At 41.4% G+C, this 23,048-nt stretch overlaps 1 protein-coding gene across 1 annotated transcript in view; it reads left to right on the top strand.

Moving 5' to 3' along the window:
* The window catches only part of DNA2 (DNA replication helicase/nuclease 2), a 42,556-nt gene extending 20,447 nt beyond the window's left edge, over window positions 1-22,109 (top strand). The window contains exons 11-21 of the mRNA XM_075610889.1: window positions 2,756-2,872; window positions 4,192-4,301; window positions 5,667-5,776; window positions 6,798-7,022; window positions 7,820-8,013; window positions 8,847-8,936; window positions 9,616-9,817; window positions 10,453-10,542; window positions 16,667-16,849; window positions 18,962-19,110; window positions 21,052-22,109. Coding sequence (XP_075467004.1) covers window positions 2,756-2,872; window positions 4,192-4,301; window positions 5,667-5,776; window positions 6,798-7,022; window positions 7,820-8,013; window positions 8,847-8,936; window positions 9,616-9,817; window positions 10,453-10,542; window positions 16,667-16,849; window positions 18,962-19,110; window positions 21,052-21,094 — 1,513 coding nt within the window. The 3' untranslated portion in view covers window positions 21,095-22,109. The remainder of the gene's footprint in view (window positions 1-2,755; window positions 2,873-4,191; window positions 4,302-5,666; window positions 5,777-6,797; window positions 7,023-7,819; window positions 8,014-8,846; window positions 8,937-9,615; window positions 9,818-10,452; window positions 10,543-16,666; window positions 16,850-18,961; window positions 19,111-21,051) is intronic.
* The last annotated feature ends 939 nt before the right edge of the window (window positions 22,110-23,048 follow it).

Here is a 23,048-nt window from a genome sequence, read left to right as displayed (position 1 = left end):
CTCCCTCCACTGGCTGCAGGAGGGAGCTGCTACTCTCCCCCCCCTCCCCGGACTGCAGGAGGGAGCTGCTACTCTCCCCCCACTCCCTCCACTGGCTGCAGGAGGGACCCGCTACTCTCCCCCCCCCCCCTCCCTCCACGGACTCGGGCTGGAGCACTCATACATACACACACACACACACACACACACACACACAGGCACTCACGCACTCATACACACACACGCGCGCACACACATGCAGGCACTCACGCACTCACACACACACACACAGACAGGCACTCGCACTCACACACACAGACCGCTAACCCCCCCCCCCCCCGCCGCAGTACAGGGCCCGCCGTAGCCGCAGCGCAGGGCCCCGCCACCCCCCCAACCCCCACAGCACAATGACTTCCCACCCCCTTAACTTTGTGAAACAAAGTTCACAAGACGTTGTACAGGCAAAATACATCTGTTAAAGTGCAGTTGTCTGTTTATTTCTATATAATAATTGTGTGCAGTGTGCAGTGTGTGTGCAGTGTGTGTGCAGTGTGTGTGCAGTGTGTCAGTGTGAGCAATGAGGAGTGTGTGTGCAGTGTTCAGTGTGTGTGCAGTGTGTGCAGTGTGTCAGTGTGTGCAGTGTGAGCAATGAGCAGTGTGTGTGCAGTGTGTCAGTGTGAGCAATGAGCAGTGTGTGTGCAGTGTGTGCAGTGTGAGCAATGAGCAGTGTGTGCGCAGTGTGTGCAGTGTGTGCAGTGTGAGAAATGAGCAGTGTGTGTGCAGTGTGCAGTGTGAGCAATGAGCAGTGTGTGTGCAGTGTGTCAGTGTGTGCAGTGTGTCAGTGTGTGTGCAGTGTGAGCAATGAGCAGTGTGTGCGCAGTGTGTGCAGTGTGAGAAATGAGCAGTGTGCAGTGTGTGCAGTGTGAGCAATGAGCAGTGTGTGTGCAGTGTGTCAGTGTGAGCAATGAGCAGTGTGTGTGCAGTGTGTCAGTGTGTGCAGTGTGAGCAATGAGCAGTGTGTGTGCAGTGTGCAGTGTGTGTGCAGTGTGTCAGTGTGTGTGCAGTGTGCAGTGTGTCAGTGTGTGCAGTGTGAGCAATAAGCAGTGTGTGTGCAGTGTGTCAGTGTGTGTGCAGTGTGAGCAATGAGCAGTGTGTGTGCAGTGTGAGCAATGAGCAGTGTGTGTGCAGTGTGTCAGTGTGTGCAGTGTGAGAAATGAGCAGTGTGTGTGCAGTGTGTGTGCAGTGTGTGTGCAGTGTGTGCAGTGTGTGCAGTGTGAGCAATGAGCAGTGTGTGTGCAGTGTGTGTGCAGTATGTCAGTGTGTGCAGTGTGAGCAATGAGCAGTGTGTGTCAGTGTGAGCAATGAGCAGTGTGTGTGCAGTGTGGCAGTGTGAGCAATGAGCAGTGTGTGTGCAGTGTGAGCAGTGTGAGCAGTGTGTGCAGTGTGTGCAGTGTGTGCAGTGTGTGCAGTGTGTGCAGTGTGTGCAGTGTGTGCAGTGTGTGCAGTGCAAAAAAAAAATTAAAAAATTTTTTTTTTTTTTTTTTTTTAAAAACGGGAGCCACGGGAAAACCGCGTTATAACCGAATCGCGGTATAACGAGGCGCGTTATAACGGGGTTTAGCTGTATATATGTATATGTGTGTGTGTGTTCCATGTAAAAATGGTTTTCAGACAAAAGGTGACACGGTGTGCTTATTTGCATGTCATTTCCCAGAATACCTTGTTGCAGTGGAAGCACTATACTAGGTGATAATGGTGAAAAGCAGGGTTGCTGACCTGTCTGACATGTGAATGTGCTCACAAGTGATCTTTTTGTGAGCGAGAGAATGAGTGTGAGCGAGAGAATGGAGGGGCCACTTACCTCCAAGCAACTGTTGCTATATATATAGATATATATAGATTTAGATATATATATATATATATATATATCTATATATATCTATCTCAAATGGAAATATACTGTATGCTCATCTGCATGTCTTAGGCAGGTCTGCAACCCCGCCTTTCACCATTAGCCAAAAGGTTTAATATTTTTTTGCATTGGAGTGCCTGCCCTATTTTTCGCTATCATTGTGTATGCTGTCACTTGGACAGTATGCACTGGAAAGATTTCTTCGTGAGTTTGTGTGTATATATATATATCTACACATATATATACTGATAATTGCTCATTAAGTAAGAATTTGCAGTTGATGGTTTCTTATGAAGCGTAATCTATGGCAAAACAAAATCCAACTTTTAGTATTTTAGAAACGTTAATAATAAGCTTTATACTTGTGCATCTGCAGATGCTTTTTAATATTACTATTATGTAAAAAAATAAGTTGTATTTTTTTCCTTTCTTGACACTATTTGGAGGTGACTTTTGTTGCTATTCAACCACGGTGGTAGATGGCATCTTGATTAGGCGACAATATAGGGCAGCTGCATAATGGCAAGACGCTATCTTAATTTTGGAGTAAATTCTATACATAACGCTGTTTGTTTTTTTATTTTTGCTCTTTTGCCCCATCCATGAATGTCCAGAATTCACCAAATTTGCCAAACTTGTGCTAACATTTCGGCCTCACCTTTAGTAAGAGCCAGCTCAGGACATGACAGAGGTGAAATATTCAATGTTCCTAATGTGCAAATCCACCCAAGGCTCTTCTGCAGAAATTCTGCACCAAGGTCACGGCCTCTACTTTCCGTGTGTGGGCAATTCCTGCAATCACAAAATTCAATGTGGACTTCATATACCAGTTGTTTTGGTTAACATCACATTTTGTTGCTGCAGGAGTTTGGCCAAGGTCCAAGACAATACATTATTTCGACTTGATCATGAAGAGGGAGGGGGTGGTTTGGAAGCCCACCTCGGAAACCTGTCAAAGCTGATGGAAAACTCGGCTGCAAGGTATATTATTACACTTTTGTATTTAGCATAACTCCAGGACACTGCTACCTAGGTCCCAGGTGTACTCTTGGCAGTGACCTGTTTAAGGTTTTTATGTCTCGATGGTTGATGCCTATTGTTATCAAATCTGACACCTGTAAGTACATATTAACTTTAAAAAAATGTTAAAATAAAAATGGGACTTGGGAGGGGGTTTGGATTCCCCTGGCTGCTCCCTTGTCTGATGTCACTGTGTTCAACACGAGTTTGCCAAGCCGTCTTGTTATCTTTATTGGTTCTCTGATGAGCTCAAGGTGGAATAAGGGTAAAGAAAACGATTAATAAACACTCCCCTATTAGAGACCTCTAGAAAAAGCAATGTGTAACTGATTTCAAAAGAGAGCAAAGCAGCCAGATGTTGGCTTTCAGGATGTGTTTTTTTTGTGTTTGTTTTTAAAGGAAGCAGGTTGTACTTTAGCAGGCAACATGGGATTGTACTTTTTAAATCATAGGAGTCACGTGCATATTTTATTGGCTTTGTTGCCAAAGGGAGTCAGCAGTATATTGCTAAGTATTTCAATGAGGAACGCTCTCCATCGTTTGAGAAAGTAACTTGCATCATAAAGTCAGTCGGTCAAGACTTAATCTTGCCCCAGGGTTCCCCATTACTTGTATTTGGGAGGTGGGCTACCACCATTTTTGGCCACCTGCTTCCCTTTCCCAGGACAGGGAATATATAGGGCTTTTCCCGAGGTTTCAGAAATGCCCACTGACATCATAGAACTGCATTTCGATGTCGCAGGTTGGCTCCCTCAAGTGCTTCCCACTGCCCCACTATGGTTAGGGTGAATAGGATACAAAGGCTTCCTCGTACTCCCTTCTGCTTCCTTACTAGGTGTGTGTGTGTGTGTGTGTGTGTGTGTGTGTGTGTGTTCTTTCATAATGATTAAATCTGAGGCGTTATGGTGGGTAAAAAGAAACATTTGCAATGTATACATGTTATTACTCAGAATCCTTGTCTGCAGTATACCACTGGATGGTACAAAAGAATCAGCAATATAGCGGGGTTGCGGACATGTGGAAGAGCTGCAGATACTCTTTGTAAAGAAAGGGAATCCAGAAGAGTAACAGACATTTGCCTTTAAACCTTGGAAGATACTTAACTTTTCGGAAATAAATGTCAAGATCAGAGAAATTACAAACACAGAAATATAGAGTATCCAAGATTTTAAACATGAGACATTAAACTCTGATGTAATATGTTTGCAATTCATTACAATATAAAAGATAGTAAAATCTTTTTTTTTTTATGCCTTCTCCCCTTTTTTACTGGTCTTTAGTGGGAAATTGCGGGATTTAATAATCGACTTCAGCAAACCTTGCTTTGTTCCACATCTAAGCTCTGTTCTCCCTCACGACGCAAAGGACAAAGTCGCTAACATTTTGAAAGGTATCCATTTTGTTCTTGCCTTTTATTACTGGGTATCTGCTGTAGCTAAGTACTTTCTTACCTTGTACTTTAATAATATACAGGGCATCTCTAACCAAGATTACAAAAGTCACAGGTTTCATACCACCCACCATTTTGAGAACGGGGCTTACATTTTCAGCCTTTAAATAACTCGCCTAAGTATGTGATGGGTAAGAAAAAAAAGTTGGTGTTCAAAAAGCCAAAGACTGAAATAATCATTTAGATCCACCCTTTCACTCAGACCCACCCAGGACTATTGTTAATGTGTCATGTTTGTTTTTTGTGCATATTTATTTTAGTTAATTATCAATAAAATGTAAGTTTTAAAACATCCACAATTCACGTCACGAGTGCTAATTTGCAGAGCTTGTCCCTTTTGTGCACCCATGAGTAATATAAAAATAAGCAGAAAATAAGCAAGCCAAGTCTCATGTCTAATATTTATATTAAGTGGAAACCGCAGAAACAGAACCTCCTTTGGCACCAACTACTTACAGGTGTGTACGAGGATCAGTACCAATACTTGCCATTCCTATAGCTTCTGCTTCTCCCTCCCTATTTTATATTCATTATTATCATAAGCATAAGAAAGCATTTCTTGGCAGAATAACATATAGAGTACCACTTTCTAGTTTGTTGGGAACCCCCGGTTTTACTAGTACCACACATTTTTTAACCCCCTACAACAGAATAAATAGGAGATGTAGAAAGCGTGCAGGGCCATATTTGACGGCGTATTATGAAGTAACACTTCTTAGTAAATATGGTCCTTTTTGGCTCATTCACTTGTATCGGTCTGGAAGGTGCCTTATGAAGGAACTCTTTAGTAAATATGACCCACAATAGCTTGTAAGAAGGTGCATCACCAAACCAGTGTAGTTTTACCTTTAGTCAATGAGGGTTCACTGCATTAAAGCACCATGCCCCCAGCAGCCAATCTGTGAGGAAAACTCAATGATTGTTTCAGCAGTAATTCTCCGTGCCATTCTATGTTCACAGAGACCTGGGACATTGGCACTGAAGATTTTATTGTTATTGGGTCAGTGATTCTTTCTAATGGGACAAACGAGGTCGGGGAAAAACATAAAGAAGAACCCATGCTAAAATGTGCAAAATCAAGTCAGAATAAAATATACATACTGTAGATCAACCATAAGGAAACAATAGTAATAGTAAAGGGGCAGAGGTAAAGAAATTGGATTGTTGAGTATATATGTATCTTATTCATACGGGGCAAACTCTCCAGTCTTAGGCTTGAGCAGAGTAGATTTAATCATAATCGATCCACAAAAACCATATTACATGAAAAGATATATTATACATTCTTGTCTGTTTATTTTATAGGCCTCAACAAGCCACAGAAGCAAGCAATGAAACGTGTGCTTCTTTCTAAAGATTACACACTTATTGTCGGTATGCCTGGAACAGGAAAGACTACTACAGTCTGCACTCTAGTAAGACTTTTGTGATATTCATTTTCTTAAGCAATATTGTATACTCGCAGTCCAGGGATTTCACTGTAAGAGCTCACTCGGTGAGTGAGAGGGTAGGGAAGTTTTTGGGAATAGGGGCCAAGCGCACACACTTAAATGTGTTGTGTTATTTAAAAGGATAGGATGTTGGGGATTGATCCCTGTTTCAGGATAAAGACTCCTATGGGGGGGGGGGGGGGAGGTTATTAAAGTGTTGAAGTGTAGATCCTGCACTAGCAGATGGAAACTGTCACTCAAGTCAATGGGTGTTTCCAATCCGCACAATTGCACTTCAATGAAGAACTCTCTAGTATCAGTCTTGGGAGAAATTGCTACTAATTGCCTTGGGGCAGGGTGGATGCTGCTTCACAGCAGTTAGAGCAGGATGGACTTCCATTGTTTTTGTAGAAGAATGAAACAGGAAAAGCCAGGGAGATTCATTGAACTCTTCCACAACAGGAAGGCTGCATGTATCCTCATGTTGTCGAACGAACTGTGTCAGATGTGCCCCATTTTTATAGCACATGACCCAGCAAGAAAGTACATGCATCTCTTGCAAAATGGGGCAGGGTTGAATAATCGTGACCGGCACCATCTTTGAATAGGTGGTTGTCACACTTCAGGTTAAATCCAATGTAGTAAAAAGCACGGTAACAACTGTTTAACAATGTGCCGGCACTCCATTTATGTGAATGGAAGTTGGTGCATCAATTATTATGTACATCTCACGTTTATTGACTAAGGGCCTATGACCTAAGAACCGTAAAGAGTCGCAAGCCTTTGGGGCCTATTCGCTAAACTGTAGTTGCCGTTCGCTGTTAGCATTTCGATAGTAAATAGACTGGTAAATAAACCCTTTTATAAATAAAACTTTCACATTGTGTGTATATGTATGTATAGTATAGTAAGTATGTATGTATACTGTATATTATTATTATAGAGATGATTCTTTTTACATTTGCATTACAATGTTTCTCCATAATGCTATTTTCCTTGGTCTTAGGTAAGAATTCTTTATGCGTGTGGTTTCAGTGTGCTGCTAACCAGTTATACACACTCTGCTGTAGATAATATCTTGCTGAAATTGCAAAAATTCCAAGTGGGGTTTTTGCGCTTAGGACGGACACAAAAGATTCACCCAGATGTTCAGAAATTCAGCGAGGAAGAAATCTGCCAAACCAAATCCATAAAAACATTGAGTGGTTTAGGAGAGCTCTATAACAGTCAAGTAAGTTACACATTTAGGAGGGTGGGGGGGCTATCCAACTTATCTGTCCTAAATACAACCTTTTGTACACCTTTTACCAATCTAATTGACTTTGGGGAAAGGGGGAGTGTTTTCTTTACCCTTCTCCAGCACTCTTCAGAAGATATGAGAAAATATAGCCACAGAGAGATGGTGTACTTTAGTTTTATCTGGAGTGACAAACATGATACAAAACTGCATATAAGAAAGGGAGATAAAATGTACAATATTTGCTCCCTGAGTCTATGTTCAACTCCACAGAGCACCACACTAGTGTACAAAAACGATCCTCAATTGCAGGCAAATAGTAAGTCCAATAGAGTTAGGTACCAGGGCAATGTTTCGGGCCAATTACAGCCCTTTTTTCAAGCCCACTACCATGCTGGGCGCACAAAAAATAGAAATAGTCCTTACTGAAAGTGTCCCTAAATCCCAAGCTGTGGTTCCAAGTACGGACTCGTGTTTAAGACGCGACCTGTCTTGACATCAAGTCACATGTAGAACTACGGCCAGCCTGCAGATACAAGAGGTTGCTAGGCAACCAAACTATACCCTGCAGAGATGCCCCCATCCGTATTGCAGGGCACATTTTTTTCAGATCATCTTCACTGCTCGAGAACCACCTATATTATCATGACTTCATGTTTATTTAGGGAGATGTTCATCAACCACCCAAACATAAGCCTACATGAGTCCTATGAGGGACTGGCCCCATTAACGAGATTTTTTTTACTTTTCTGATCTGTCTGGTTGACCAGGATATCTATCTTTGTTTTTAGCCTGTGGTTGCAACAACATGCATGGGCGTCAACCATCCAATCTTCACTCGTAGACGGTTCGACTTCTGCATTGTGGATGAAGCATCCCAGATTAGTCAACCTATATGTCTCGGCCCCCTCTTCTTTGCCGACAGATTTGTGTTGGTAGGAGACCATCAACAGCTCCCACCGCTTGTTCAAAGCACCGAAGCAAGGTAAAGAATCCATGTTTCATTATGTCAAATAAATATACATCGTATATAAGCAGCGGCCTCCCATGAATATTGATTTTGTATTTCTTTTCCTAATCTGAGCAGGGGATTCAGTAGAGATAAACTGTTATTCTCAGCTACAGGACCCCTCGCTTCCCAAGAATTTTAAGATGGCTGCCAGTGTCATCCAATAGGAAGCCACAATGTCTTACCCTGATGGCATCGCAGCTTCCTATTGGCCAACGGAAGTGAGGCTGACGTGGCAGCCATGTTAATTTTCCAAAAGGGAAGGAAAGATTTCTCTGGGAATAGTATAATGCAGCTCTAGAAGGCCCCCCTGTTCTGATTATGGAATACAAATAGAGCATGGGAGATAGCTTATTTAAGGGACATATTATAATTAAGGGCAGAATAAACACTATTTAAAATTAAGCCTTATGTGTTTAAAAAAAAAAATGTATCCATACGGTATTTTATTTACAGTAAAATTATTACATAGTAGATTAGGTTGAAAAGATATATATCCATAGAGTTCAACCTTTAATGTGTAGAATCTAAAAAATATTCCACTGTATCCACAATATAAAAAGGAGAAAAATCTATTAATTAAAAAGTTCTATTGTTTTAATAAATATATATTTCTCCTTTTTATGGTGTTATGGCGAGATTTTTTTATTAGATTGTATACATTTACATACGAGTGAAGTGATTGTTTGAAACTTCGGTAGATTATACTACGAAACTGCATGCACTTGAACAGCACAAATTGTTATATTACTAAGCAGCGCCTCTAAACTTTACATTGTGACTAGCCCGCCAATCTTCTATTTTATTAGAGATCTAGGAATGAGTGAAAGCTTGTTTAAAAGGCTAGAGAAGAACAAGGAGGCCATTGTCCAGCTGACAGTGCAGTACCGGATGAATAGGTAATTAAATCTGTTGTGTTCACATAAGGTTTATTACCGATGTAGACGGTCGTATTGTTCCCGGCACCTGAACCGAAACTCCGAAAAACTGCAGTGCTGGGGGGGTTGCTTCCCGATATCGCAACGTGGGGGTCCTCTCCCCTTTTTTTTTTTTTTTTTTTAAACGTAGATTTTTCAAACATAAATGGGAAAGGAAGGGGTACAAAAAAGAAAGGCAGGTGGGGAAACAACCATTTTGTATCCAATTACTTACAAACAACCAGTCACATTACATATCATACAACATTTGATAAACACCATATTTTACACTCGGCACTCCCAGACCCTCCCTCCTTCTGGGATCATACCCCTATCCAACATCCCAGGGACCCCAGACCCTATCATACTTCCTAGTGGTATGATTAAGGAGTGAGGTAAGTTTCTCCATTAAATTCAACATCATTTACCCTTCTTGTAACCTCTCTTCTTGGGGGCAGGAGTGTTTTTTTCCATGCTGCTGCTACAGCGCATCTAACCGCCGTTCCACTTCTTTTTAATGTGAACCCCAGCAGGGTTAATCCTCCCAGGCTGTAATCGGCGCCGTCACGGTGTCAGGAATTAGTCAAAACGGCTACATCTGTAGTTGAGCTTCCAATACCTGTTTGATTTTTACATTGAATGCTGTTTGTATCCGGTTTAGCAAAATAATGGCGTTGTGCAATAAGCTGGTATATGAAGGCAAGCTGGAATGTGGCTCTGATCGGGTAGCCACAGCCATGGTTCAACTACCTCAGCTGAACACGTTAAAACTGGAGTTGGCGTTCAAGGAGAGCCATGAAACTTCCTGGGTTAGAGAAGTGCTAGAGCCGAGTAATCCCGTTTGCTTTCTGAATACAGAGAAGGTATGCATCAAATAAACGCGTGCAGCTGCGGGGCGGATTTCCCCATCCTTGTGCTACATGGTCTACAGAGGTGGCCAACTCCAGTCCTCAAGGGCCACCAACAGGTCAGGTTTTAAGGATATCCTTGCTTCAGCACAGAAATCTGATTGAGCGACCTGTGCTGAAGCTGGGATATCCTGAAAACCTGACCTTTAGGGGGTACTTGAGGACTGGAGTTGAGCATCACTGCTTTAACACCAGAAAGGAATTGATGAACAAAAAATGTTTAGTTCTTGAAATCATTAACATAAAATGTGGTCCATTCAAATAATCTCACAACAAATGTATTGATAGTCCTTTATTTTTTTGTTTTTATTATTATTGTTTTAAATGGTCTGAAAATGTTCCTGATTGGTTTATTCACCCAGATGTCGCCTTATTTTAACAGCTTTTAATCTTCTATCTGTGAAGGTTCATTGGGATTTGGTATTTTATTTGTAGAAATTAGGACCTTCTATTCCAAATATTTTAAAATATAAATGTGTGTATACTTGTTTTAGGTGCAGCATTTTCGTTAGAAAATTTTGTGAAGTCATTCAGTGGAATTTTTTTGTATATGAATACAATGAATTTTTTTTTTAACACATATATTTTAGATCCCGGCACTGGAAACAGAAGAAAAAGGGGGTGTCAGCAATTGGGTGGAAGCTAAACTGGTGTTTTATCTGACGACTCTATTTCTAAAGGTATGTTTTACAGCGCATAGTGCAGCTAATGGTGAAGAATATTTATTTATTCCAAGCTTGTGTTCCTGATCTCAAATCCAGTGCGATTCTGATCAGATACATTTTTCGTGAATAATTATAAATGGTTCTTTTTTCCAGATTTCGGGCTGGTAGGGGAGCTGAACTGCGCTTTTTGTAGCCTTTGGGTACCGCTAGGTTCTCGAGATAATTACCATGTTAGTTGCCAGTTTAGAGATAGAGAGATGTGCCTAAAGGAGGCACCAAAGATCCCTTCTAGGAGGCGCACAGCAAACCTTTATAATATAATTTGGTCAGGGGTGAATTGATATATACATAAAATAAAAAAGGTTTATTAAATAACTTCGTTAAAATCGTGTTGTGTAGTGTGATGTGTATGACACAGATAAAAATAGACTGGTTAAGTCTATAGTACTACTCTGTTATCCTAGTCACTACCAGTAGTGAACAATGCTAAAGTGATGGTTTCACACAGGTTGCACTCATATGAGAGCTTATCAGGATGTAAAGTGTTGCTGCTTACAGCTGATTCCTAAGTCCAAACTTAATAGTGTACATCCGTTGTTATCGGTGCTAAACTAGACTTTGTAGACCTGAATAGGCAGGGGATAACTGCTGGCAGCGGATAGCCCGTAAGTAAGGCTCTCAATGGGCTAAAAACTGTACTAGTGTCATTAACGTGGACCCTGTTGGGTTCTGAAGGCAAAACACACAGCCAAAGAGGGTAAGTGAAATTAGCTGTTCTAGTGTTTAACCTCTTCGCACATATATAGTTACTGCCAGATATTGTTTAAATGAATCAGATACCCAGCTGCATATAGTTAAGTGCTGGATCTTAGGCAGGGAATGTGTATATGTTCTTCCTAAGAGGCTCCACTAGAGACGGATCAGGTATTTATTATGCAGTATGGGGTATTCCCCTCTGTGTATCATCACCTATCTGTAGTGTGCAATTACACTCCAGTGCTGGCAGAGTTCACGATGTCACACTGTACAGGACAAGCTTGCTACAAATAATGTTACTTTGTCACAAAAGGGGCAGAGTTTGAACAGGTAAGGTATAGATCTCTGCTGAGAAAGTTTCTAGGTCTGAACCCAGTATAGTTTCGTTGGAGTAGATCAAATGTCCAGCTGCATATGGTTAAATGCTAGTTCTTAGGCAGAGGAGGTGTGTCTGTTTCCTCAGTACACAGTAAGTATTTCTTCTGAAAAACGGGTCAGGTTTTCACTGCAGGTATATACCCAGAGACAGGGTAAATTGTTCCTGCAGATAAATATATGCTGTGGGGTGGTTCCCTCTATATGTTAGCATATACTGGCAGAGTACAGTTAGACCGTAATGCAGGACAAAATCGCAGTGTCACACTGCACAGGGTAGGATTGCTGCAGATGTGGTAAGTCTCTCCAGAGCTCCTCTGTTCACCGGGTGATATAGGCACAGCAAAAAACAAGTTACAAACACCTCTTTAAGTGGGTGTATCAGTTATAGTAACCATGAACATTGTTTAGCATACATGTAGCAAGTGTTAATACCATGAGTTAGTTAATAGATCGTTACTTTGTCACAAGTGGGGCAGAGTTTGAACCGGTAAGGTATAGATCTCTGCTGAGAAAGTTTCTAGCCCTGAACCCGGTGTAATCTCGTTGGAGTGGATCAAGTGTCCAGCTGCATATGGTTAAATGCTAGTTCTTAGGCAGAGGAGGTGTGTCTGCTTCCTCAGTGCACAGTGAGTATCTCTGCTGAAAACGGGTCAGGTTTTCACTGCAGGTATATACCCAGAAACGGGGCAGATTGTTCCTGCGGATATATATACTGTGGGGTGGTTCCCTCTATGTATTAGCATATACTGGTAGTGTACATTAAAACTGTAATGCAGGACAAAATCGCAGTGTCACGCTGCACAGGGCAGGCTTGCTGCAAATAAAGTGGTAAGTCTCTCCAAGGTTCTTCTGTTCACCGAGTGATAAGAGCACAGCAATAAACAAGTTACAAACACCTCTTTAAATGGGTGTATCAGTGATAATAACCATGAGCATTGTTCAGCATACAGGTAGCCAGTATTAATACCATGAGTTAGTTAATAGATCGTGCTATATGGTGCACAAGTAGTACTATGTCGGCAAAGACCCGACATGCGGCATGTTTCGTCGCTTCTTGCGACTTCTTCCCGGAAGAAGTCGCAAGAAGCGACGAAACATGCCGCATGTCGGGTCTTTGCCGACATAGTACTACTTGTGCACCATATAGCACGATCTATTAACTAACTCATGGTATTAATACTGGCTACCTGTATGCTGAACAATGCTCATGGTTATTATCACTGATACACCCATTTAAAGAGGTGTTTGTAACTTGTTTATTGCTGTGCTCTTATCACTCGGTGAACAGAAGAACCTTGGAGAGACTTACCACTTTATTTGCAGCAAGCCTGCCCTGTGCAGCGTGACACTGCGATTTTGTCCTGCATTACAGTTTTAATGTACACTACCAGTATATGCTAATACATAGAGGGAACCACCCCACAGTATATATATCCGCAGGAACAATCTGCCCCGTTTCTGGGTATATACCTGCAGTGAAAACCTGACCCGTTTTCAGCAGAGATACTCACTGTGCACTGAGGAAGCAGACACACCTCCTCTGCCTAAGAACTAGCATTTAACCATATGCAGCTGGACACTTGATCCACTCCAACGAGATTACACCGGGTTCAGGGCTAGAAACTTTCTCAGCAGAGATCTATACCTTACCGGTTCAAACTCTGCCCCACTTGTGACAAAGTAACGATCTATTAACTAACTCATGGTATTAACACTTGCTACATGTATGCTAAACAATGTTCATGGTTACTATAACTGATACACCCACTTAAAGAGGTGTTTGTAACTTGTTTTTTGCTGTGCCTATATCACCCGGTGAACAGAGGAGCTCTGGAGAGACTTACCACATCTGCAGCAATCCTGCCCTGTGCAGTGTGACACTGCGATTTTGTCCTGCATTACGGTCTAACTGTACTCTGCCAGTATATGCTAACATATAGAGGGAACCACCCCACAGCATATATTTATCTGCAGGAACAATTTACCCTGTCTCTGGGTATATACCTGCAGTGAAAACCTGACCCGTTTTTCAGAAGAAATACTTACTGTGTACTGAGGAAACAGACACACCTCCTCTGCCTAAGAACTAGCATTTAACCATATGCAGCTGGACATTTGATCTACTCCAACGAAACTATACTGGGTTCAGACCTAGAAACTTTCTCAGCAGAGATCTATACCTTACCTGTTCAAACTCTGCCCCTTTTGTGACAAAGTAACATTATTTGTAGCAAGCTTGTCCTGTACAGTGTGACATCGTGAACTCTGCCAGCACTGGAGTGTAATTGCACACTACAGATAGGTGATGATACACAGAGGGGAATACCCCATACTGCATAATAAATACCTGATCCGTCTCTAGTGGAGCCTCTTAGGAAGAACATATACACATTCCCTGCCTAAGATCCAGCACTTAACTATATGCAGCTGGGTATCTGATTCATTTAAACAATATCTGGCAGTAACTATATATGTGCGAAGAGGTTAAACACTAGAACAGCTAATTTCACTTACCCTCTTTGGCTGTGTGTTTTGCCTTCAGAACCCAACAGGGTCCACGTTAATGACACTAGTACAGTTTTTAGCCCATTGAGAGCCTTACTTACGGGCTATCCGCTGCCAGCAGTTATCCCCTGCCTATTCAGGTCTACAAAGTCTAGTTTAGCACCGATAACAACGGATGTACACTATTAAGTTTGGACTTAGGAATCAGCTGTAAGCAGCAACACTTTACATCCTGATAAGCTCTCATATGAGTGCAACCTGTGTGAAACCATCACTTTAGCATTGTTCACTACTGGTAGTGACTAGGATAACAGAGTAGTACTATAGACTTAACCAGTCTATTTTTATCTGTGTCATACACATCACACTACACAACACGATTTTAACGAAGTTATTTAATAAACCTTTTTTATTTTATGTATATATCAATTCACCCCTGACCAAATTATATTATAAAGGTTTGCTGTGCGCCTCCTAGAAGGGATCTTTGGTGCCTCCTTTAGGCACATCTCTCTATCTCGATACCCACACTCCCTTGGCAGCACGCTAACAACATCTAGGGGTTTCTGAGCGAGGTTCCTCTCTACAGTACTCGTAGTTGCCAGTTTAGTTTATGGATTTTCAAAGATGGCACCCGCTGTACTTTAATAGGAAGCCATGATGTAAGTGTCCGACCGCTTACATGTCTGGGATGTAACACTGGCAACTATAAAGGGAAGCGTCTTGGGAACCTGTGCATTCCCGTAGCGAAAATATATTGTGGTTTCGTAATCCCTGTGGTTCCTCCCATCAGGCACTGCATGCCATGGCAGCTGACTGGGTTGTCCAGGGTCTCCGGCAGAGGAAAGTGTGACCGACTGACTTTCAGGGTCAGCTGGCAGGGCCCCCTTCCTCCACCATACTCTCTCTCCCTTTCCTCCTGGACAGGCTCTCGCCACCAACTGCAATGGCCCTAAAGTCCCATGTGGGCCCTAGATGCCCCACTCCGACACTGGCAGGATTGCTGCTTTTATGAAAAATCTACTGATAATCAATGTTGTATCCTGCTTTGCTCCTAATATTTATTTAAATAATCCATTGTTTATTATACCAATCTATTGTACATTTTCTTGGAGCGCTTTTATAACTCACCCCTGATCTCTGCAACTTTGGAATCATTGCAGAACTCTATTACAGTAGAACAAGAATCGCAACTGTAATATATAGTATGTCCCTAATTGAGGCCATAACCTTTTTAAGGATTTTTGAAATATATGTTTTAAAGTAGTTTCCTTGTTGGTATCTTTCCCAGTATCTAGGACAGTTGCTTACATACTATAATTAGTTTTTCTGTAGAGTCAAATCATCTGTTTGAATTTGCCAAAAAAATAAATGTAGTCCTTCCATTATTAATATTGGTGAATATACGCAACAGCAAGCGGCTTCTTTCCTTTACTTTTACGCACTTGTATATGTCCACTTACATCAGTAGTGGCCAACACCAGTTCTCATGGACCACCAACAGATTTTTTTTTTTAAACTTATATATTTATTGACATATTTTTAACAGTGAAATGGTAAGGGGTTGGGATACAAAAGGAAGAAAAAAAGGGGGTGGGGACAACCATCTTGGACAGAATTTTTACAAACATCAACAATCACATTTTATCTCATATAGCATTATGTAGATGACACACTCTACACTCCGACACCCTGCTCTCCCCCCGGAGTCACTCCCCTGCACCACCCTTCCAGGCGCTAGGGGTGTCTACCCACCTCATTCCTCTCCGCCCTATCCAGCGCCCCAAGGTTCCCAGACCCTATAATACTTCCATGTAGTATGGTTCAGAAACGAGGCGGGTTTCTCCATTAATTGTAACTCGTTAACCCTTCTAATAACCGTCTTCTGGAGGGCAGGAGTGCCTTTTTCCACGCCGCTGCCACAGCGCACCTAGCTGCTGTTATTATTTGTGAAATCATTTTGAGTGTGCAGTGATTCACATTCTCCATAGGTCTGGCAAGTATAATTAGAATTGGATCTAGCGGAATCGTGATATCCAACACCTTTTATTCATTTCAATACTGTTACCCAGTACGTTTGCATTGCCGGGCAATACCACCAGGTTGCGCCAGATCTCCTATCTGTTCACACCCTCTCCAGCACCTATCTGAGGCCTTCCGGGAACACAGATCAGGTTTTAAGGCTATCCCTGCTTCAGCACAGGTGGCTGTCGAAGACTGAGCCACTGATTGAGCCACCTGTGCTGAAGTTGGGTTATCCTGAAAACCTGACCTGTTGCTGGCCCTTGAGTACTGGAGTTGGCCACGCCTGATATAGCTGATCTGTTCAAGTCAGTGGTGGAGGGGAAGGAATAAGATCAGTCTTTGCAATCACATGGCCTTAGCGTTAACACGTTTGCTGGCACTCGGGCCCACTAGGGGTTAGTCAATGTTGTATTTTTACACACACTCGGTCATATAATATATAACACTGTTTTAATTATGTTTTTCTTTCCATAAGGCTGGCTGCAAGCCCTCTGACATTGGCATCATAGCTCCATATCGACAGCAATTAAAAGTCATCTCGAATTACTTCACAAAGTTGCCCGCCAGCTCGGTAGAAGTAAATACAGTGGACAAATACCAAGGAAGAGATAAAAGTATTATTATTGTGTCTTTCGTCAGGAGCAATAATGACGGAAAGGTACGGTTTTTTTTTGTTTTTTTTGTAGGTATTTATGTGGCATCTTTGTGATTGTGGATCTGTGTTAATTGTGTGTTTTTAGCTTTAAGTTTCTTATTGTCGCACCTCAACAGCACTCCAGTAAATTATTAAATAGTAAAAAAGCATATCCCATGTAACCTATTGGGGTAATAGGGATGAAATAATAACACATGATGTACTGTAGGTTTTACTTACAAACACTAGGGTCCCAAATGAAAACTAACAATGTGTGTATATATATATATATATTTATATACATAGTTACATAGTAGATGAGGTTGAAAAAAGATATAAAGTTCAACCTATGCTAATTTAGACGACAGATACTTGATCCTATATTTGTACTTACAGTATATTGATCCAGAGGAAGCCAAACACACAACCCCAGTGACATATCATCTAATGATATCTCATAAGTGGAAAAAAAAATTCCTTCTCGACTCCAAATATTGAAAAAATCAGATTACTCCATGGATCAACATCCTTCCCATGTTTACTTATTTGGTATATCCCTGTATATCTTTCCTTTCTAAAAAGATGTCAAACTTTTTTTATTTTTTTTAACAAATCTATTGTATCTGCCATCACAGTCTCCATGGGTACTGAATTCCACATTTTAACTGCCCTTACGGTAAAGAACCATTTCCTTTGTTGCTGGTGAAATCGCCTTTCCTCCAACGTTAAGGGATGCCCCCGAGTCCTTTGTACTGCCTGGTGGGATGAATATAGATTAAGAATATATCTAACAATGATATTAACCCTTTTGCTGCCAGAAGACCAGTGGCACCAAAGGTGATTGTGACCACGTGATCGCTTGAGATTAGACCTTATTTGGTCGCTACTGGCTCCAGTGACGTGAACGTTCGTGGAGGAGACTCTACTAGCATCTCGATTTGTGTTCACCAATCTGGTGGAGAGGTGAATGCGATCGACCTGCCACCTAGATAATGAGCAACGACATTCTCTAACCATTATCAGGGTCCCTGGCATGCCTGCCCCCATTAACCTTTAATGGAACGTCATATGGGTTAATACTGAATAGTCTTGGTCCTCACAGCTTGTTCTGCGTGTTCATGATAATGTATAATAGTATATTTTGTTTCTCATTTAGGACTTGACGTTGTACACGGAGTGTATATAGAATTTTGTAGGCTTGATGAGTCCCTAATTCCATGAGCTTCAAATCTAATTTTGCTGCCCACGGCCCACAGAGATAAAGGGCCCAGTTTACTAAGCAGTGCTACTCCATAAAACGCCTTCCAGCTTGGCTTAGTAAATATGGGCCATTGAAGCAAATGAGCTATAAAGATGTCTTCTGGCCCAATGGGGGTGCGCAAGTGGTTTCTAGCTGGGATTTGAAACGGGTTCACCCACCTACAACATTAAATATAAACCTGTTCACGTAGCTAATAATTGGAATTCAAATAAATCCCCCTTTAAAATAACCTTTTATATAAAGAAGGGGAGGGAAGGCAGAAAGATCGTTAGTGAGTGGCTGCAACCATTACATTTTAACTGCAACAGCCCGTTCCAGATGCCAAACCTGCCACCCCCTCACCCCCCTCCACTTTACCCCCCTCCCCACGACACACCTACTCCCAGGTAAGCTTGAAAGAACTGGTACATAAAGGTCACGCTGCCTACACTCAGCAGCTTCCTATCTTCTTTAGCAGTGTTGACTGAATCTTACCGATTAAAACATTATATAAACTTTCCCAAACCTGTAAGTCTTCGATTAATATGATCAACGGATGCCTCTCGAGTCTTTTCTCAGTCCTATGTTTTGCTTATCCATGAAACTATAATGTATTTATTTGCATTGCCCATAAACACATTGACTCAGTCAATTGGTATTGAATCTCCTTCCCATTATACTGTCTTATTTTTTTTTTTTCTCCCCTACCCGTATCTATTTCTTCCACTTTCTGTATCTGTCACTGTAAAATATGTGCTGGGCTGATTAAAAATGGCAAATTATTTCAGGCATGCAATATTATCGGAGAGATACCTGCCCTTTTCATTATATCTCTCCGTTATTGGAACATGTTCTGTCATCCTGAAACAAACTAACTTCTCTGTTTTTATTAACAGCTCGGAGACCTCCTAAAGGACTGGAGGAGGCTAAATGTGGCCCTCACAAGGGCCAAGCACAAGCTCATCATGTTGGGGTCTGTTCCAACACTATGCCGTTTCCTGTCTTTGGAGAAGCTGATTTCCCATCTGGAGAGTGAAAAACTAATATCCTTTATCAAACGTCTGTGCTTGTAAAGTCCTGAGTTGGAAGCTCAACCACATATTTATATTCATTGATAGCTTGGCCATTTACAGTATATTATGACATTATATGCACTGGAAACGTACAGTTAATAAAATCTGAAATTATTTAGTAAGGCAATTTGGAGCTCGTGTCATAGTATACATAGTTTTTTATTTTGTGTGTTTCATTATTTAAATTTTGGGTATAGACATCCTTATGGTAACTATATGAAGTAATACGAAGGTTCCTGCCTCAGATGTTTAATTAAGCTACAGTATTATTAATGGAAGTTGGAAATATATATAACAATAGCAAGAATGTTCAGGGCACTCAAAGGGATAAAGTAAAAGGAATAAACTTATCTGATCAGTCGTGGTGCTCACAGTGCGTCCAGGATCACCATCCAGCAACAAAAAAAATAGATAAATACCCAATATCATAGAATCTGGAGCACTCACAAATTCAAAAAATACAACTTAATGAAGTAACACAGGCATCGGGGGGTAATCACAGAAAAAAGAAGCTACTTCTTTTTTCTGTGATTACCCCCCGATGCCTGTGTTACTTCATTACTTCATTAAATTATATATTTTTAATTTGTGAGTGCTACAGATTCTTTGATATTGGGTATTTATATACATATACATATTTATATATACATATTTATTTTTTCAAATGCAGAAGTTCCTTTCTCTAGAACATTCTGAAACTTTAAATTGAGGTATTAAAAGAACGAAACATATATATTTTTCACTTAACACTTGACTTTGTTATAATGAATTTGGTTCTCTGTCCAATTACCGCACCATCAATGGCATAATATCTGGGAACTTTTCTAACCTGATCATTATTGTTCCAACTTACATAATATACCAAGGGCCATATTTTCTAAGAGCTAAGCCATTAGATACTTAAACGGGCCGTTATGGTTCTGTAATGTGCGATGGCTTAGTAAATATGACTCTAAGCCACTATACAAACTTGTTTAATTTATTTTATATTTTCAAATATTTTTGTGGTAGATACTTTTGTATTTCCCCAGAATAACCAAAGTAAAACGCAGAGAAGTCCGCCCCCTCTCCCCCACCCCCCAACACAACAACAACACATGTAAATAAACAGCTATAGAACACTTTGCAAATGGATATATTGTGCTAGTAGTGTTACACATGAGTAATAAATACATGACTAGTAAAGCACCAGCTGAAAGGAGAGAGAAGATTCAGGAATATTATAAAGACCAAGCCTATAAATAGTGGTTTAAAGCAGGAATCCATGCTGCTTGCTAATGTATTATTTTTTTAAACTTACCTGATTGTGGGGTTCCCCAGATCTGCTCCGTGGTCCCCTGCAGTGGGCAAAATTAATGTGTTGGCACTCGGGCCAATAGGAAGTTGCAAAGGGTGAAATCGCAGCTTCCTGTTGGTCCGCGGGAATGTTAAACAGATGTTTTCTGTGCCCAGCTGGAGCTGCTACCGGCACTCCCTGTGGAGGGAAGTATTTCAAAGTAGGGGATCCCTGGAGCTTAAATCAATGGGGTTCAGCTCTGGAGACCCTCTGCTTCAAACCTAGTAAACCAAAAAAACTGCCAGGAGGTACAGCTACTTTGAATAGGCCTAAATTAAGTGTCTGTGATTAGGTGTAATGTGTTATCAGTAATATGTTTCTGGCTGTTTGCAAAGAGATGCTTATATGAAGAAGTGTGTAATTATCCCATACTGCCTATCCAAAAGTGCATGGCACATACAGAGACTGAGAGTACTTTATTTGAATACCACTGTCAAGTTAAAACAACTTCTTCCTCCTTCCATTCCCATGGTGTAAAGGTTCATGATTTGTTAATTGGGAGATTAATTCGAACACTGGATGTGTTCTACCAATTATATGGATCATTTTCTATTAATTTTCCTTGACAAGTATACATTTTTCATCTTCCAACAGGAGCCCACGAACACGTGCCTGTCTGAAAACCGTATCCTGCATTTGTCTCACACTGAGACTATGTACACTTAAACCAGTTACGTGAATTTACTAATCACGTTTTACATGCCGCATTGATTTTACAACGCAAAGGAATTACTTTGTTAGTTTCAACTTCCATTTAGTATTTATTTCAGCAGTTGGGAATGGGTGAAGCTGCTGGAGTAACCTGTGCCACTGTCCACAATTTATAATCCAGCAGGCCATACCCTTTTTAATTGTGCTAAGCTTTAACACCCTGAGTGCCCCATAATGTAATTACGTCATGAGGTCTAGCACACCAAGGGCCCCATGACGTAGTAGCTACATCATGGTCTTTTTGCTCGTTTTCTAGGGGAGATCATGTTCTGCGTTACTACGGAGCGCCGAATGCTTTATGACCAGATGAGGAACAGGAAGACTCCTTTCCCCTTCACCAATGGCGTTGCGATCATGTGATCACTTCCATGGGTTCACTAAGCTCTGATAAGGGGTATATGTGCTTGATCTGACATTAACTGCCATACGAGTCAATGACCGTTAACGCAGGATGAATCCCGCGATAGATGGCCTATTTACTTGAATAGGTCTTGAGGCGTATTATCATTTAACATTTCAGTTCAAACAAGAATATCATTACAGTGTTCAATTTTGGTGTTGGTACAGTATATTACAGCATGAAGAGTAGCAAGGCAGGTAGCCAATAGCATAGCTTTATTGTTAGATCTGCCATGTTGAGCTCCCAAGGATTTTCAGAAGCAAAGACAACGGGAATCCATGCGCCTGACACTCCGGTCCTTACAATATTCTGTACCTGATCTTTTCCATGTGCTGCATAGATTAAAACAATCGGGGACAATTGTACAAGCTTAAGTAAAATAATCTTTGAATGTTGACAAATTGGTTATGTTGTAATTTAATATAAGCTGTTGACACAAATAAATTAGACTTTGAGATGCAAAATAGTTAATTAAAATATGTAATTTTGGAGACTGACTTTGTACTATTTATATTTAATTACTTATGAATTTTGTAATTTTGTTACTACAATAAAATGTTTTTTTTTGCAATGAATGTTTTCTTTTTTTTAAGAAATAAGTATTCTATGAAATAGAAATAGATGTACAGTATATAGCAGGGGTGTGCCAATGTTTTCAGTCGCCCCCCTACTTCTTACTGGCTCCGGCATCTCATCTCTGTGGTGTCATGTGACGTTGCGTTGTCATGGCAATGCGACATCGTGTCGCCATTTGACGAGGCGTCGTCAGGAGAAGCTGGAGAGACGGTAAGAGGCAGTTAGAGGCCCCATGCTCTCCCCCGGCAATCAATTTGAATGTGCGGACAGGTGCGGGGCCTTTAAGCGCGGCGCCCCCCCAGTTTGCGCACCCATGGTATATAGCAGCGGTGTGCAAACTGGGGGGCGGAAGATTATTTAGGGGGGGCGCGGGCTGCGTGCAGGGAAACTTGGGGGCGGGCAGAGCTGTGCATGGGCGGCCAGAAGCTCTGTGATGAGGCTGCTTCCAGTTCTCTGCTCTATCTGTCTCAGAGGGGGCGGGGCTTGCTGCGGGGCCTTCCCTGCACACAGACAAGCCCTCCTCCTGTCTGTTAGCCGCCGTTTTCAGCAGGGGGACCTGAGCAGGCTTAGTTACTCTCACCATCCACCGTGTGTGTGTGTGTGTGTGTGTGTGTGTGTGTGTGTGTGTGTGTGTGTGTGTGTGTGTGTGTGTGTGTGTGTGTGTGTGTGTGTGTGTGTGTGTGTGTGTGTGTGTGTTATATACAGACACTATACCAACAGGTGGTAAAGGCAAAGATAATGCCTCCCACAGGCCGGTCAAAACAATAAGGACTGACAGTCAAAGTGAAGCAAACAACCAGAAATACTGCACTAACTAAGGATCTGTCAGATGCTAGGATAGAAATACAATAAACTACCCATAAGGTGAAATGGGAAAGGAATTAGCT

Source organism: Ascaphus truei, chromosome 8 (assembly GCF_040206685.1).
Source record: "Ascaphus truei isolate aAscTru1 chromosome 8, aAscTru1.hap1, whole genome shotgun sequence".
In the NCBI taxonomy this organism is placed as follows: Eukaryota; Metazoa; Chordata; class Amphibia; order Anura; family Ascaphidae; genus Ascaphus; species Ascaphus truei.
Note: the sequence above shows the minus strand (reverse complement) of the source record. Positions and strands in the feature narration are given on the sequence as shown.